This window comes from Triturus cristatus, chromosome 10, assembly GCF_964204655.1.
Source record: "Triturus cristatus chromosome 10, aTriCri1.1, whole genome shotgun sequence".
Classification (NCBI taxonomy): domain Eukaryota; kingdom Metazoa; phylum Chordata; class Amphibia; order Caudata; family Salamandridae; genus Triturus; species Triturus cristatus.
The window spans coordinates 813,527,801-813,544,908 of NC_140593.1; the positions used below are offsets into that span (position 1 = coordinate 813,527,801).

General features: G+C 43.9%; 1 protein-coding gene across 4 annotated transcripts in view; it reads left to right on the forward strand.

Moving 5' to 3' along the window:
* The window catches only part of DECR2 (2,4-dienoyl-CoA reductase 2), an 84,139-nt gene that overhangs the window by 65,196 nt on the left and 1,835 nt on the right, over positions 1–17,108 (forward strand). For 2 of the 4 annotated variants that reach the window (XM_085628389.1, XM_085628387.1), the window contains exon 9: positions 5,243–5,457. In XM_085628389.1, coding sequence (XP_085484515.1) covers positions 5,243–5,457 — 215 coding nt within the window. The remainder of the gene's footprint in view (positions 1–5,242; positions 5,458–17,108) is intronic. The other 2 variants (XM_085628388.1, XM_085628386.1) reach the window with 1 other exon arrangement.

The following is a 17,108-nucleotide window of genomic DNA, read 5'->3' on the forward strand; positions in this document are numbered from 1 at the left end:
TGATTACAAGATCGGAGCCTCAGCCCTATTCCCATGGGCTAGTACTCTGGGAGGAATGGGAGGGGTCGCTGGACCCTGAAGAATTCCAGCAATACATAGAGGACCCTAATATGGCCAGGACTGTGAAACTGGGTGGACTGGATACTTCTCAAGATACTGGTCTGCTCTCTCCTACCGTGGCTACGGAGGAGGAAGCCTTGTATGCAGTGGTGGTGCGGAGGTTGACCTAGGTCCTTGACTGTCAGTTGCCCTCGGTGGCAGTCAGGACCAACATCTTGACAGAGGTGCTGCAACCAGGAGTCTCCTCATTGGAATCCCTACTCCCCGTTCGATGATGCCCTCACTGATGTCCTGGTGGGGAACTGGTTTAAACTCAACAACGGGTCTCCGTGGAGCAACAATGTTCACCTCCTGGGTTCCCCTGAGCATGCCGAGGGGGGGGGCGAGGTGGAGAGGTTTGTGCAGACATGGATATGAGATACACTGAAACTAGTTGGTCTTTCCCTATATTTTGCTATTTAGCGTGCTCCTCGCTCCCTGTTTGCCCCCCTGAGACCAGGGCCCCCGCCATTATAGCACGAATCCTAAACTACAGGGACCGGGACTGTCTCCTTCAAGTTGCCCAAGAGGCAGACGATGTTTGATTCGAGAATCACAAGATCTCCCTATTCCCAGACTGTATGCAGAAAGTGCAGGCTGAACGCAAATCCTTCCTGAAGGCCAAGAGGAATCTTAGGGATGTGGGTCTCCGGTATATGCTCCTGTATCTATTCAGGCTGCGTGTAATTTCAAATGGCTAGTGAAGTTTTTTTGACACCGCTGAAGACGTCTGGAGATTATCCGATGTGGAACAAGGTACCGAGAGAGAGTGGAGGTTTCTGGAGATCTGGTTCACGAGGGAAGTCGTCCTCGCACTGCTCAAACTGGAGGGCCTGGTTTGATCCTGGGATAGACGCTGTCCGCGAGTGCCAGGACTTTGCCAGAGTCATCGTTCAGGAGGATGGCAACATGGCGTTGGCAGCTCCTGAGGCACAGTTGGACTCGCAGGAGACTGTCTCTGTCATGACGATGGACGCCACGGCTGAACACGATGAGTCTTGAGGGGGTGGGGTGGGGGGGGGGTTGTAAAAAGTGAGGTTAATGGTCATATGGCACTGTCTTCAACAAGGTATGGCGTTATATCTGCGAAACACAACAGTGCTGGAGAGCTCTCTCAATGTATTAGTGGTAGGACTTGTTGGGGAGGGGGGGTTTACGCTGTAGGTCCTGATATCAAGATGTAGAATGGACAACTACGCAGGTTTTTTTATAGTGTTATTTGTCCGGGGGAGATGGGAGTTCGACAGTTCTTATTTTATGCCCCTAGTTCCTTTGGGGATTTGTTTGCTGGTTTCAGTGCATGATCAGGTGCTGATTGAGGTGTCACATCTACAAGTCATGGATGCTCTGCTGTTTCCCAAGGCAACCGATGAGTAAGGCCCAGGAGACACACCTAATGGGTGATGAAGTATATAAGCTTGCGAAAAAATGTAGGGTGCTGCTTTTTCCGCCACCTACTCATCCTATGCCAGGGGGGTTGCGGTCTGGATTGCTCCGTGGGTCTCCGTTAGTTTTTTCAGGAAACATCAACTGCATATTTAATGGAGGCCAGTACAGGCACCCACCAGGAGCGGGAACGAAGGCCTGAATGACTTAATCCCTGGCGCGCGTCATGAACAACCTAGGCCTTCTTGATAGTTGGCATGCACTCCATTCACAATCGAGAGAGTTTACTTGTCACTCATTGACACACAGTACATATAGTTTTCTGGATAGGTTGCGCCTGGTGGGGGTGGATCCGGAGGCACTGCAGGCAGTTGATCATTGTGGGCGGTTTCTGTCCGATCACGCCCCGGCTTGTGACGTTTGTTTGGGCTGGAATTTATGGACGTTACGGAGATGGCGTATGCCATCCAAGCTCCTGAGGGACCGGGCTAGCTAGGAGACCTTGGCATCTGTGCTCCGGGAGTATTTGTAGGGCAACTGGGGCACCACTGCCTCTCGAGCCAACAGGTGGGATGCTCTCAAGGAAGTTGTGCTTCGAGGGGTCTGTGTTGGGACCACCTGGGGCGTTAGGAGAGAGTTGTTAGTGGACATTTATGCCCAGGAACGTCAGTTGGCAGGGCTTCAGGGTGGGGAGGTGGGCTCAGTAACTGTAAACGGGAAGATACTGTGTGCCCTGTGTTCCCTATACGAGTTGTGGGAGACCTTGGCCCGGCACACCCTCACTCCCTATCGACAGCCCCTCCACAGAGAGGGCGACAAGTCGGGTCAGTTGCTTGCCTGGATACTGAAGCACAGGATCCCACCCATCCTACATTTACGGGCTCCAGATGGACAGTGTGTAATGTGCCATCTGGACATACTGAGGGTACTTGTGGACCACTTCCAGGGTGTGTATCGAGCTGGGGCGGATGGCTGACTAGATTTGGCAGAGGAGTTCCTTGTAGGACTGGCCCTGCCCTGTCTCTCACAAGATGAGGCGAAGGACATGAAGGAAGGGATTACACTAGAGAAGCTCAAGCTTGCCTTGTGCAAACTCAACTGGCAAAGACCCCTGGGGGCGATGGCTTCCCAGGCGTACTCTACGAAATTGGCAGAAAGAGTCCTAGAGGTGTTTCGAGAGGCGTGGGGGTTTGTGGCCTTTGACCCCTTCCATGTGCAAGGGTATTCTTTTTCTCATGCTGACCCCTGGCATCTCTCTTGTACTCTGATCAATTCTGATGTCAAGGTGCTCTGCAAACTGCTAGTGAGGCGCTTTCAGGTGGTAGTGCGTGGGTTGGCCCATGAGGACCAATGCAAGTTTATGCTGGCAAGCGACACGGCCCACAATCTCTGGTGCCTAAAGCATATGCTATATGAGACCACCAATATTGATCAAGACATGGTGCTTGGATCGATAGACTTAGAGAAGGCTTTTAATACTGTCAATTGGAGCTATCTCATGGCAGTGCTGCTGGGGATTGGCTTCGACCCAGTGTTTCAGGGATTGGTACAGTTGCTCTACACAAATACCACAGCTTAGATCCAGGTGGGGGAGGGGGGCACGGTCTTGAAGGCCTGGGCTGTCGAGAGGGCACTCAACAGGGCTGCCCCCTCTTTCCACTTCTTTTTGCTCTGGCTGTGGAGCCGATGGCAATCTTGCTGCAGAGGGAGCTAGAGCCATACAAGTGGACGAGGGAACCACATTGTTTCTTTATATGCAGACAGTGCCCTGGTTTACCTCCATATGCCCACAGAATCGGTGCCATCCCTGCTGCGGCACATAGTGGGTTTTGGTCAAGTCTTGTGGCTACGGATCAACATTGGTAAGACCTTACTGTTCCCGCTGGGCAGGTTGTCCGTGATGCCATAAGAGCAACTGCCTGAGCTTGGGATCCGCTTGAAGAGAGAGTTTCCGTTACCTAGGACTCATAGAAACTCATACGAAGAATGCACATAGGTGCCTGATTGTAGACAGTGTGTTGAAGGGCTTAAACGGGTCAATAGAGTTCTGGAAAGCACTGCCCCTATCTGTGGTTGGAAAGGCGGCCATTGCTACGATGGTCTTCCTCCCTTGTTGTCTTTATCTTGTCTAGAACTCCATGTTCCCTCTGAGAGCGCCTTTTTCTGTCGCCTTGACAGTCTGTTGATTTCCCTGGTGTGTGCAGGGAAATTTACTTGGGTTGCCCTGTCGGATCTCAAGAGACATGGAGGAGGGGGGGGGGGGGGGATTGGCTCTTTTGGACACGCGCTGCAAAATAATAAAGTTGCACCTACAACATGTTAATGGTCAACGGACAAAGATAATTGAGAGATGCTTTAGCTAAAGGCAATGAAGAAGGTACTATGTTACGCCGCCTTTGATAGGGAATTGCAGATCTGGGACCTTGAGCCCTTTTGTCCATGGAGTAGGATATGTCCACGGACAGATTGGGGGGCAGGGGGGAGGGTAGTGTTTGCTAGCAGGGGACCTATACTCGGGGGAAGTATTTCTCATTTTGCGCAGGACACTTTCAACTTAGGACGGGGACACTTCCTTCACTATGTCAAGCTGGAGAACGCAGCCAGAGAGTTCTGGTGCACCCACCCGGCAGTCCCACCATCCTCACATGCGCTGGGGAACCTGATTAGATGGGGAAAGGGTAGCCACCTCATCACACTTTTTTTATTTTTTTACAGCGCTTTTAAGACAGACTTACCCAAATCTCCCAATAGGGGAGGACTGCTTGGGAAATTGAATTGGGGGTCCCTGTTCAAGGACTCAGATTGGGATCTTGCATGCGGCTTGGTGAAAGGGGTCTCCTGCAATAATAGGTTTGAATTGACACACTTGAATTTTTTTGCATTGTACATAAATGACTCCCTCTCAGCTCTATAGAATAGACCCCACTAGAGTATTGAAATATGCATGTTGCGGAGAGATAAATGCCACATTTTTGCACCTGGCATGGCAGTGTGTTCAGGTAGGTGGGTTTTAGAGGGGGTGGTCCCGAGGGTTGAACATGCTGCGGGGTTTGTTGTCCCTTGCACACCAGAGGGATGTCTACTAGGGATGGTGAAAAGGCCCAGAAGATGCAAGACATCCTACAAATCTCTGCTATTAGCATTGCTCCTGGCCAGACACTGAGTGGCTATAGGTTGGATGGAGTCCCGGGTACTGAGTGTTGACCTGTGGGTTCGTGATGTGTTGGAATGGTGGAACTTCAGTAGACCATCACATACATCTTCCCTTACTGAAGAGAGGCCAGCTGAGGCAGTGGCAGCATGGAGGCAGCAGAGTTTAATACTCATAGGGGTCCGGACTCTGACACTGACCAAAGTGAACAGGATGCATGAAAGTGTACACTGTATTTAGTTTAAAAGGTCTCCTAGTACGGATTCCACTGATACATACTTGGGGTCGGCTTGTAGCCTTGGTGTATATACTATTGCTTCGTCTGTACAGATTACTGTTTTCAGGGACGATGGGGACCAGGCATGCTGATTGCATGTAATGATATCCACTGACTGTTCTGGTCACTGTTTTTTTTTAAACTGAAAAAACAAAGGTTTAAAAACAAAATTCTCTGCCACTGTTCACCTTAGTCAGAACAAGACATTGAGTCTCTTTCCAGTCTCTGATATTTTATTGTGCTTCTTGTTTGAGCTTTCCGTATGTTTATTGCTGTTTTACTGGTTCTGCAAGAGCTCATAGTAATCCCGCCATACTTTTTCGTTACAGGGGGTCGATTTGCTGAGGCGGGCAACCTCTTTGACAGCATACCTCTGCAACGGGCTGGAAACAAGACGGAAATTGCTCACAGTGCACTGTACCTAGCTAGCCCCCTAGCCTCATATGTGACGGGCACGACTCTTGTGGCGGATGGAGGAAGCTGGCTGACTTCTGCCAACAACTTCTCTGCAATGTTGGGTAGTGCTTTTCAGTCTAAACTATAGGTGATGTGAACTTTTAACCTTTCTTTTTCTCCCCTTCCCGGGGTCTGCTAACCTTCTTGTTTGTGGCTCTCTTTTGTGTGTGGAATTCTGTGTGGGGGTGTAAACTCCTTTGATTGAATATTTCAGATAAATCCTGGTCAGATATATACAGTAAGCACAGATAAGTCAGCCTCTGAAATATTGAAATAATTAAGGTTCCAGGAAGAAATGAGAGGCTAAAGCTCAGTGCAGATGACATAATTGTACATAAATGCTTCTACTTACATAGGTTGTAATTAAAGACAGGAATGACAGCAAATCCATCACTTAAAAATAAGAGAAGGAGAGTTTGGTGTCTGGCTGGCTGACTTAAGCCATGAAATCAATTTGTAAGTGGGTTAGTGAGTGATGTGGCTCCCAGTAGATGGTTTGTTCTAGGTGTAGCAGTCTGCAGCTTGGATTTCCTGGCGTTATACTCAACAAGGACCTGATGTGTAGGTTTTGATCTAAAGGGTAGTCCTTGTGTTTGCGCCAGCACAGAGATTGATATACCCAGCCTGCCCTACTACTCTCTGGTGGTACTAGAATACCCTTCAAAGAAGGGACTCTTCATTGAAGTGTCAGCTTGATCATGCTTTTCTGCCTGATGACATCCGTTAGAGGCTGGAGATCAAAAAGAGTGTATTGCTTTAAGCAGACACCACCCAGGTCTTTAGCATTGAGGGCTTTTAATCCTTGTAAAAAACGAGTTACAGACCACTTGCTCTTCACAAAAAAAGAATTGGGTAGAAAATTGGAATTTTGGTACACTGTGGTAAAGCCGGCACACTCCACTATCCAAGCAATGACAAACACAACCTCAAATAGCGATTGAGCTATTGTGCATGTAACAGGAAAAATTGGTAACATACCATGACATACCCATACAATGCTGCAACAGAATATGCTGCCTTCTGCCTCATACGTTTTCTTGCTACATAATTCAATCAACTCCATCACATAGTCCTCGCTGGGCAAGCAAGTCACATTTAAATCATCTTGATTCTGGCTCATTAGAACTCACAAAAACTTAATTTGCCATAAGTATTCGAGTGGGGAGCTCCACTGTTCATTCAGTTTTCATCTTTCCTACTTGTTGCCAGTCTGTCCGCATCCGTTATTTCGTTCTTCCAGTGTCACTTGTTCGGATCTTGGTAACTCACTCATACTCCTCTCACTCCAGTGCTTTCATTAACTGAATGATCTACCAGCTGAGGCCATGACTCCAAGAGCCCGGGGATCTTCCCACGCTGAGTATGAGCAAGTCCTTGGGTAGTGCTTTAATATAGAACTACCCTTGAATTTTCCTATGGGGAAATCTTTCCAGGAAGCAATAGGACCAAGCACAGAGCACCCTTTGCTTACCTTCCTAGTCCTCAAATCAGTGACCACTACCCTAGCCTCTGCCTCTTGCATCACAAGCCCAAGCCTGCAGGCTGCAGATTCACGGTCACTGCAAGCTACAGGGCCAGACTGAGGTCTCTGTTTCTAGTGGACCAAAACGTCATCTGGTGAATCAAGTGGCACAATCATACTCGTACCTCAAAGGAATCCTCCAAGTAAAATGCAGCTCTCAGTAATACACAGAACATGTTGTGGGAGCAGGGTTTTCTATATCTCAGGCTTGAGGTGTGGTAATTAAATAATCCCCGCCACTCACTGGTCGTATGGACCTTTGTTCGTTGACTAAAAGAAATGAGGAGCAATCATCTACATAATCAATGAATCATTAAAGACTTTAAATTCAGTCAATAAAGAGACTTAGTGTGAGTTAAAGGGTTTTATTTTCAGATCGCTGGCTTTCATCTATTTATTCTTTAGGCTATCATCTTTAGATTTAATATAATCCATCAATCAATATTTGATTATGAAATAGTACAAATATTCAGCGAAATCGTAGTCAAAATAGTAATCATACAACAAGCTTGTTTTATAAAGGAAATTCCCTATTCTAAATTAATTTGGTTGCAAAGAGAGAGAAAAGGTGTCCGTTTAGAAACCCAAAGAAGAGTTCTGATGTGAGAGAGAGAATCTATGCAAAGCTTTTTACATTACAATATATCAGCAAACGGACCAGTAAAATCTAAGTAAGGCAACCTCTCTTAAAGAGAAGACCTCAGAAAAGCAAAAGTGAGTTTCTAGTCAGAGAGTCAAAAAAAGAATCTGGGGTTCTAGCGTACTATTCTGGGAACACACACTAATGTAATCACACAAAATCTATTTTGCAGCATTATTTTCTTTTGTCTTCATACTCCGATAGAATATCAACAAACTCCTGGGAATAAGCAAACTCCCCATTTTCTCATCAGAGCATAATATACTTTCAGATATTTGCCCTTGAAAAGTTACAATGTTGTTATTGCGCTCCATGAATCATCCTTCTTGTCACTTCCTCTCTTCCTGGTGAGAGCCTTACTATCAGATGTCTGATACAAAACAATTTTCTATTCACTAGCTAACAGTAAGCTTCTGAATTGTAACATCTGCAGCAAAGAGAAGAAAAATGTCTTGCACAAACAACTATCCAATGTGAAAACATGCCTTTATTGTTAATGCATTATTTTCACTTAACATATCGACAGCTAGGCTAACTTGATTTAGCACCTTATTCATGTGCAGGCGTACAACATTTAAATATGGTTACCTACTACAAATTTTGTAATTGAAGTTATATTTAAACATAAGCTTGTGCGAATTTTTAATAAGTGTTTTAACTGTGGATAACATTTGCAGCAGCACAATAGACCAATTCAAGAGGACACACAGGGTTCTGCATTGCTACTTAAGAATATTCAGAATGTGTTTTTAAATGTGCATCACTGTAGTCACATCATTCACATAAAGATGCAGATAACATAGTTTTGGGGATTCAAAGGACGCCTACAGTGCGCGTTAACAGAGGCTGCCGTTTAAAGGACTGCTGTGTCAGGTGGGTGCCAAATTCTCTATGATTTCCTATGATATTGTACCACACGTTGTGGTCACAAAGACCATGCCCATGGTACACATCAATAGCTATTCACAAGACCTTGAAGATTTGTGCCTGCCGCTGTTTCCCTTTTTTCTCCCTGAAATGATAGTTGCACTATAACCGTGGACATCGGCCGGCTTTTAGCTCTTCATTTTTTTCTTGTTGTTCACAGCTGTTGAATGTGGAAATTGTTTTGGGTTATTATTGTGCACCTTTAAATTACCACAAGCTTGAAAATATGCACACCTTGGTGTTTAAAGTGATTTAGCTGGTATTTTATTAATGGTGCAAAGAAGGTGCAAAGAAACTCCGATTGATTCATCACGTGTAGCTCTTCCAGCCTACTCATTTTCTTTTCAGCAGTAATGCTGGAAGTCCTGCTTGATGATGTTGTCATACTTGAGTATATTTCTGCGGACCTGAATCCTATTTACACACTAACGGGCCTGAGGATATTAGGTAGTCACAATGGAGCCAAATAAATAGCCGGTGTCAGGCCGCTTGTCTTGGGTCTAGTGAACTCGAGGTCAACTATTGTCCCTGGAACGGTGGTCTGTGGGGCCAGTAGTTTCATGTGCTTTTGGTGGATGTCTCTGTTAGCTGCATGCGATTTAGATGCACATGGTTGGACTTCTCCAGGCAGCAGTGTGTGGTTCAAGTGTATGTATTACTTGTCAGTGACTTGCATTAGGGTTTCCAACTGGAGTGCAGTTTGCATGACCGCTAATCCCTGACCATGGCCCTAAATGGCAAGGTATTTCATGGTTTAATGCCATTGAACTCTGTGGTGAAACAAAAAGGCCTCTTGTGTAATACGACCATCATTTTCAGCAAGTAACATCCGGGCTCCGCAAAGAGGTTGCAATGAAGGCCCATATTATAATTGGTTCACAAAAACAGCATTTCAGATTCAGAGGGAGGAAAAGCACACTGTGCTGCAAAAGTAGTTCACTCTGTTGGAGTCTGCAGATTTTCATGCTCTTGCTGACCATGACAAGCAGTGCTCAATTATTTGTAGCATAAATGGATAATTAAAGATAAAAAAATAACTTTAATAACTTTAGGGGGCTAGAGGATTTTTTTCACTGCCCAATGCTGTGGTTGCTGATTCCCAAGACTTCTTCATTTTAATTCCCCCTCATGCCTCTTTCTTCAGCAACCCTACACTTCCTGTATCTTTGTCTCAGCCTTAGCTTTTTTATCTTTGTCTGTTTTCCTAGCTTTCTTTTTCCCATTTCTCTCTACCTTTGGGTCAAAGTGTGATGATGAAAAATGGGTCCAGATCTCTGAGTACCAGAGAGAACCACCAGCAAACTGAATGCAATGAGCAAAGGTAAGAGCACCCACACTGTGCAGTGGCCATCTTAAGTCGGTCTGGACACCAGCATGAGCCTACAGTCTCTTCAGCAGTGTACACTTCAGTCATAGAGCCTTTTGTTGCTACACAAGCAACCGTACCTTGTTTCGTAGAGGTTGGTAAAGCAGGTTTTCAGCAAGCAGGCATCTCTGCAGTCTTTCAAGCCAGGTGAATATTTGTGAAGAGATGATACCCGATCTTCCTATACCTATCTAGGTACAGAGGAGTAAAGGTGGACATTTTTCTTTGTTGAAAGGGCCATCCCTATATCCCAGAGTAAGAATAAGTAAGGATCCAGCCAACCATACGGAACTGGAGCAACACTTCAAATTTGGATGGGATCCTAGCAGGTTAAAATGCAACCTGCTAAAAAACACAAGTTCAAAATCCTAGAAACAAACATCTCATGCTGACCTCACACTCCTGGTCCGCTGGTTATGGCGTAGCCTAGTCTGGTTTAAGTGAAGGTACTCTACTTGTTGCTGGTTCAGAAATCTTTTGCTGGAGTTGCCCAGAGGGGGTGACGATGAACATTCAGCACATCTCCTTTGTTCAGGTATTACTGTGACCCTGCCCTGGCTAGAGTCTGTGTAAAGATGATCTCTCCCGATTCCATTGAGCGCTTGGTGAATCGGAACATGACGCACAACAATTGAATTGCGTTGTATTAAGCAGAATGTTGACGGGGAGTAAGCAGTGAAGTAGAACATGGGGATGAATGGCAATCTCTGTACCTATGCTGTCTAGTGAAAGACACCCAACTTCCTGAGAATTCACGTGTACTGTGGCTTCTAAGCTTTGGGTACCTAACCCATTACAAGCACATCTTTCATTGCAGTCTCCACTCTCTTTCATACTCCGTGAAGCAGGGAGGAGAGGCCCGAGGGAGTTGGTCGTGACGGACTATGCATATTTACAGGAGAAGAGCAGTACATAATCTCCTCTACTTTGAGCGCCTGTAGGATGGTCCCCCATGACTACTTCATCAACTGCCACCAACTGGTATTTGAGACCAGGCCCCAGTATGCAGACTGTAGTGACCCATGGTAAAAAAATAAAAAAAATACAAAAAGTTCCACTTGTGTGGATCCTGTTTCCAGCAGAGTCAAGTGCTCCGCTGATAAGCAACTCGCTTAGCAAAAGCATGTAAAGCATCTGCCAGGGAACTCTGGATATGAGCCTTTTGGACTAGAAACATACCAGCTATTACAGAAAATGATGAAATCGAGTAGGGTGGCACACTGCAATAGGTTCACATACATTTGACCCTGCAGCCGGTTAAGCTTCTTCCCTGGCCTCATTAAGTATGACATTTCCTAAGGCAGGCAAGAACATAGTTCAGACAACATGCATATTCTGTCCTTAATGTCTGTGCAGTATGTTGATGTTGACCGATGCCCAGTGGAGCAGGACCAAGAACACATTCATGCATTTCAAGATAGTGATAATTTCTCTTTACATTTGACCAGATGTTGGTAACTCAGACCCATCATGCTGTCCCCATCTGGTCCACCTTTTGCTGTGGCTGAAAGTTCCTTCATGAATGTGCAAAGATCACCCTTGACCAGCACACTGCTCCTGATCGAGCTTGCCATGTGATTCCTTCTTTTTCTAGAGCTGTGGCCTGGTTTGAGGGAGCCTTTCAATGTCCCTTCCAAGTAATAAGCATAGGCCATCTAGGGTGATTTTCAGGTTCTACTTTCATTGCTGTCGCCGAGGGAAAAAGGTGTGCACGCCAGGCTCCTCTTTACATTTCTATGTAGAGGATACAAGACAAGGATGCTTCCTGTACTAGCTTTTCTAATTATACGTAACAGTTTATGGATGCTCTTCTATTTATACATCTAGGTGACTCCTTAGGAATCGTGACCTGCTTGTCTTAGCATCCCTGAATGCAATGGGTGCTTCTTCTGTTCATTGCAGTCATGTTGCATACAGTTTGTGATTTAACTTTGGTTCTTATGTTTCTATGGCACAGTACTCATACCGGGAGCTCACCACGCTCCTATTTTCGTATCCTTTCCTATGTTTGCCAAGCATTTACTTCTTTTTTTACTGCTCATTATTACCTGCAAACAGACATTGCTAGCCCTTTACAGACTAGATCATTCCCTTTCCGTGTGCAGGCTCGCATATGCTATCCTCACGGTTAAGGAGAGGGTGCTGCCCATTGAACTTTCTGCTATGATCGCTTAGAATGTAACAATGAGACACAATACCTCCTGTGCTATCTTCAACTGACCTGAATTATCTAGAAATTAAAACAAATGTATAAAGTGTGCATATACTAAAAGGCGTCAAGGCACTGTAACCACTAGAAATTACCAAACCTGGGAAGATCAAGAGCAGCTAAACATAAAGGACCTAATTTCCAGAAGAAGCAAAAACACAAGTTTTGAGGCTCTTTCTGAAAGCCAAATTGTTCTCCATGTTTGTTAAATGGTGGGGAAGAGTGTTCCACAATTTAGCTGTGGCTACTGAAAAAGACCTACCACTCCATCTAGCCTTCTGAAACTTCGGAACCAACACAAGATTGTATTCCGACGAAGCCCGACACGTCACCATTTCAAGAAAGACCTCAAGACCTGGCTCTTCTACTGACTCCAACGGAGCTGCTCACACCTATCCCTCAGCACCTTGAGACCCTAACAGGTGAGTAGTGCGCTCTAAAAAACCCTGATTGATTGGTTTAGCTGAACAAAAGTGGCCTGGTCGGCGAGTACCATTGAAACTTTGATCTATTAAACCGAGGCCCTGAACTATGCAGGGCTTTGAGTGATACAGAGGGACTTAAAAATTATTCACTTCCTGATTGGTAACCAGTGTAGCTTAGAAAGCTCGCTCTAGACTGATTGGTATTTGGGAATATCCAAAATTAGCCAAGCTGCTGCATTTTGGACAGTTTGCAGTTGTTTCAACTAAAAGATTTTGTCATTCAAATACAGGGCATTAAATAATCGATCCGTGATGAAATCATGGCGAGAACCACTGTTTTCCGTGCTCTTGACGGAATACAAGGACACATTCTCCCCAGAGATCTAATAATAATAAAACTGAGGATGCCATTCTATTCACCTGAAAATCGAAAGAGAGTTGTTGATCAAAAGTGACTCCAAGATTTTTGGGAAACGTAACCAGGGATGGTGGAGCCATAGAACATCTGGCCACCAATTGTTACTCCAGACCGAGGGATGACCGCAAAAGATGACCTCTGTCTTTTCTGCATTTAATTTAAGGCAATTATTCATCCAGACAGAAATTGCTTTCATGCAGTTGTTAAAGCTGATGACTATTGAGTGCACATCCTCCCTAATAGATACAATAGTCTGTGTGTCATCCGTGTAAGATGCAACCTGAACGCCATAATGGAAAATCATCTTAGCCATTGAGCACACGTACAATTAAATAATGTGGGATGTAGCGAAGAGCCCTGAGTTCCCCTCCATGGCAGATAAAGATTTTAACGTAAACTGCCCATGGCTTACGGTTTGAACTCTGTTAGTCTGGAAAGACCTCAAAGGATTCAGAGTGGTATCTTTAATATTAAACTGGGCTAGTCAGTAACTGAGGAGAAACGGGGAGACCTTATATAAAGGCTGCGGACAGATCTACCACAATTAGTGTCACAGCATTCCCCGCGTCTACTTGTGATCTGATACCATCTACCGCAAAGATCAAGGTGGATTCTGGACTATAGCCACTACGAAAACCAGATTGTGAAGGATCCAACAGTTCATGCAACTCTGTAAATTCCATGAGCTGACCATTCGGGCATTTTTTCAGAATTTTAGCAAAAGTCTGTAACAAAGATATAGGGCGGTAATTTTTTTAATCTTTGGAATCAAGATTGTTTTTTTATTTTATTAAAGTCCTGACTACCCCTTTTTTCATGGCTTAGGAAAACATCCCGCCTTTGACTTTAAGTATCTTGCTTTAGTAGGGCTAGTTTTAAATTATGACAAGACAACGCATTTTAACTGTAAGGCCGGTTAAGAAGCACCAATACCGAAATAGTTTTTACTGGAGCTATTTTTAAAGTAGATCATATTTATTCTGTATTCTTTGATAATGCCAAAGGGCTGTTTGGTCATGTATAATGTCCTGTGTTTTTATCTTGTACCCTTGTTCTAATTTGTCGGTAGGCTTTTACCTAAAGGTGGTGTCAGAAACTGTTCCCCATGAAACGTTTTTGCCAAAGCTGCATGCAGTGTGTACCAAGTGCTGATGTCCCACATGACTACATTATTTTACTATGCACCTTTTTGGTAGTTCCCACTACTGAGGTCGGCTGACCTTAGCGATGTCCATTTGAGTTATTTAGCAGTAAGGAACACACTTTTGTTTGTATTTCTGACGTGAGTTGCAAACAGATTTCAATAGTCTCAAAACACTTTACTTGGTGATGGGCAAATGATAACTATTCACTGAAAGTCAATTTGCACACATGTTCATTTGTACATATAGTTTTATCAGTATAACTGCATGTTAGTGGGAATGTGTGGTCATTTCAATGGAAAATGTCTGTTTACTACCACATCATGCATTAATAATGCATTTAAAAGTGAAAGTTTTTAAATATGAACTGAGAAACATTCCTGACATCATGACAACAATATTAGGAAACTAAGTAGCAATTTAGGGGTCATGTGCACTCCTATATGTGGGCTAGATTTTTATTCTACATTATTCAAAAGTTTAGTCTATTAAATCCCACAATATAGTTTTTTTTTGTACAGCAGACATGCTGAACTCACATATTTGAAAGTGTGATCATGAATAAGTAGGCAGCATGTGAAATAAAATATTTGGGTAGGATCACTCAATTTGAGACAAGTTTACTGGTCAAGCGTATTAGTCAACTTTTTTTTAAGGCTAGCCCACAGACCAGCTCAGCATTAATCTGCTAAACTGGCACCTGCTGCCATATGTCTAGACAGTAATGAAGGGGAGGCTATAGAAGACTCATTTTATGCACTAGAGCTTTATATGGATGAAGTACAGCCCTCCAGTACTATGTCCCTGCCACCAAATGTATCTTTTTTAGCGTGCATGCACTCTGAATGCGCTCCGTCCCGAGTGCGCATTGGAAGGAAACATCATGAGAAAGTGACAAGCGGTCTGCGAGTCAAGAGTTGCACAGCTTCGTTCACATTTGTGTTTAAGTAATCCACGTAATCAGTAATAATTTGCAGTTCATCCGCTTTATTCAGAAATTATATCAATCCTTTTTCCATCACGTCAAAGATACATAGTTCCATTCTTTAATGCATTTTACTGCTCCAGAATTGCCCATCCGGGCCTATTCATAGGCGTATGCTGAAACTAAGTTCCTCCGTCACATTAAATTCCACCCAATGCATTTCGGTCCACTTGGACCTTCGTCAGGGGTATCTATGATGATTTAAAAAATACGTATCAACTGCATGCTATAAAAGTGTATGACAAACATTACTAAATGATACATTCTTTAATTTAAACAAATCTGTGCCCCCATTAAATCTATACCATTAAACTCAACCTCTCCTCAATTAAACTATTACACCCACCTACACCGTGCCCATTGATTTAAACATATCTGCACCCCCAGTGAATATTCCATTAAATGCAACCTCTGTTCGAAGAAAACTGTACCACCCTCTGTACAAGAACCTGCATATAATTTCTGAATAAAGCGGATGAACTGCAAATTATTACTGATTACGTGGATTACTTAAACACAAATGTGAACGAAGCTGTGCAACTCTTGACTCGCAGACCGCTTGTCACTTTCTCATGATGTTTCCTGCCACCAAATGCACATAGCGTGGCATGACCATGGCTGCTGGTAGGTGGGGGATAGTAGAAGGTTGGAGCAAGTGTTTTCTCTTTGTGAATTTGTTTGAGGCATTACTGTTGCAGTCTGACCTGACCTTTTTAGGCTGCTTTGTGGCCTTGTCTTTGAGGAAGAAGTAATGGAGAGAGGACAATACAGTTATTTTTCATGTGGCCCTGTGGCAAGTGTAGGATAATTTTCCTTGAACACAACTGTTTTATAGTGAGGAGCTGTTGCAGCGACATACTAAAATAGCTGCTTTTACTTGAGGGTTGACTTTGCTGTTTGGATATAGGGTGTTTTCTGTAGTTTCAGGATTGCATAGTCTGTCCGGGTTGATGTATGGGTAGTGTTTCAGATGTTCATTTCTAAAATGGGGAGATGTTTTCTGTCTTGTATTGTGTACTGCTTTGTGTATATTGATATTCGTTTGGTGTCATTAGGATGTGATTTGACTAGTGTATGTGTCTTTGTGTTCTATGTCTGACTCCTGCTCCATAAGCTGCTTGTCAAACAAGCTCCTTCTGCAGTTCTAATGTAGTAATTATATATGTCTTGATAACCAATGAAAAAAAACCTATATTGTGTCTAGCTATGAGTGGTCACTTAATTTCAGTGGTGCTGACAACAGTAGTTACCGGCTCCATCGAAATTATGAAATCCAAGAAACATTGAGGATCTGTTTAGGTTTACTTGAAGATTTAGGCTGCTAAAAGCAACTACATTTCCAAGAGAAAGTTGAGAGCAAAGTAAAGATTTAATAGGGCAATCAGACCAAAAATTCTATATTCGCTGGTATTTCCTCATTTCCCAGAGTAAACTCAGTAACCCATATATAATCCCTGATAGCACCACACCCTGGAGTAACTTTTGTAGCTAATATTTTGTTATTATTGCCTTGTTTATCCCCTTCTCTGTGAGCCGTGGGAAATTAAAGGTTATCTACAATTGTTGCTATTGGTATCCAAGAAAACGTTTTCTCAGACAGAAGATAAAAGATTTCCACTGTTGTTACTTTGTTCTCAAATATTTATGGCATAACACATAAACAATTTTCTTTCAACCTTTTTGGCACAGTGCGTTAGGATACCATAATATTTCTATAAAGCGCTGATGTGCTTCTCAAAGGCTTCCACTCTCACTTGCAACATTTTGGCAGCAGTTCCTACCAGTGGTTCCTTAACATCATCCTGCATACCTAACTGTAAGCAAGAACCGGTGTTCTTACAAGAGAGGTAGCGGAGGCCCAAACCGCATACTATATGTGGTTACTGCTTCTAGTTGATCTCTACAAATTCTGTGCTGTGTAATGTTTTACTTAGATTTAAATATATATATTTCTTAAGCTGCTGATTGCTGTAAGGAATGACATTGCCATTAGCTGATTTGTTGTTGCAAATGTTTGAACTTGGCGGTGCTTAGCCCTAATAAACCTAAAGGAGCGATACACAGGATCGGGGCTGTGTGAGTCCCACAGGACGGTGGCTTCTAGG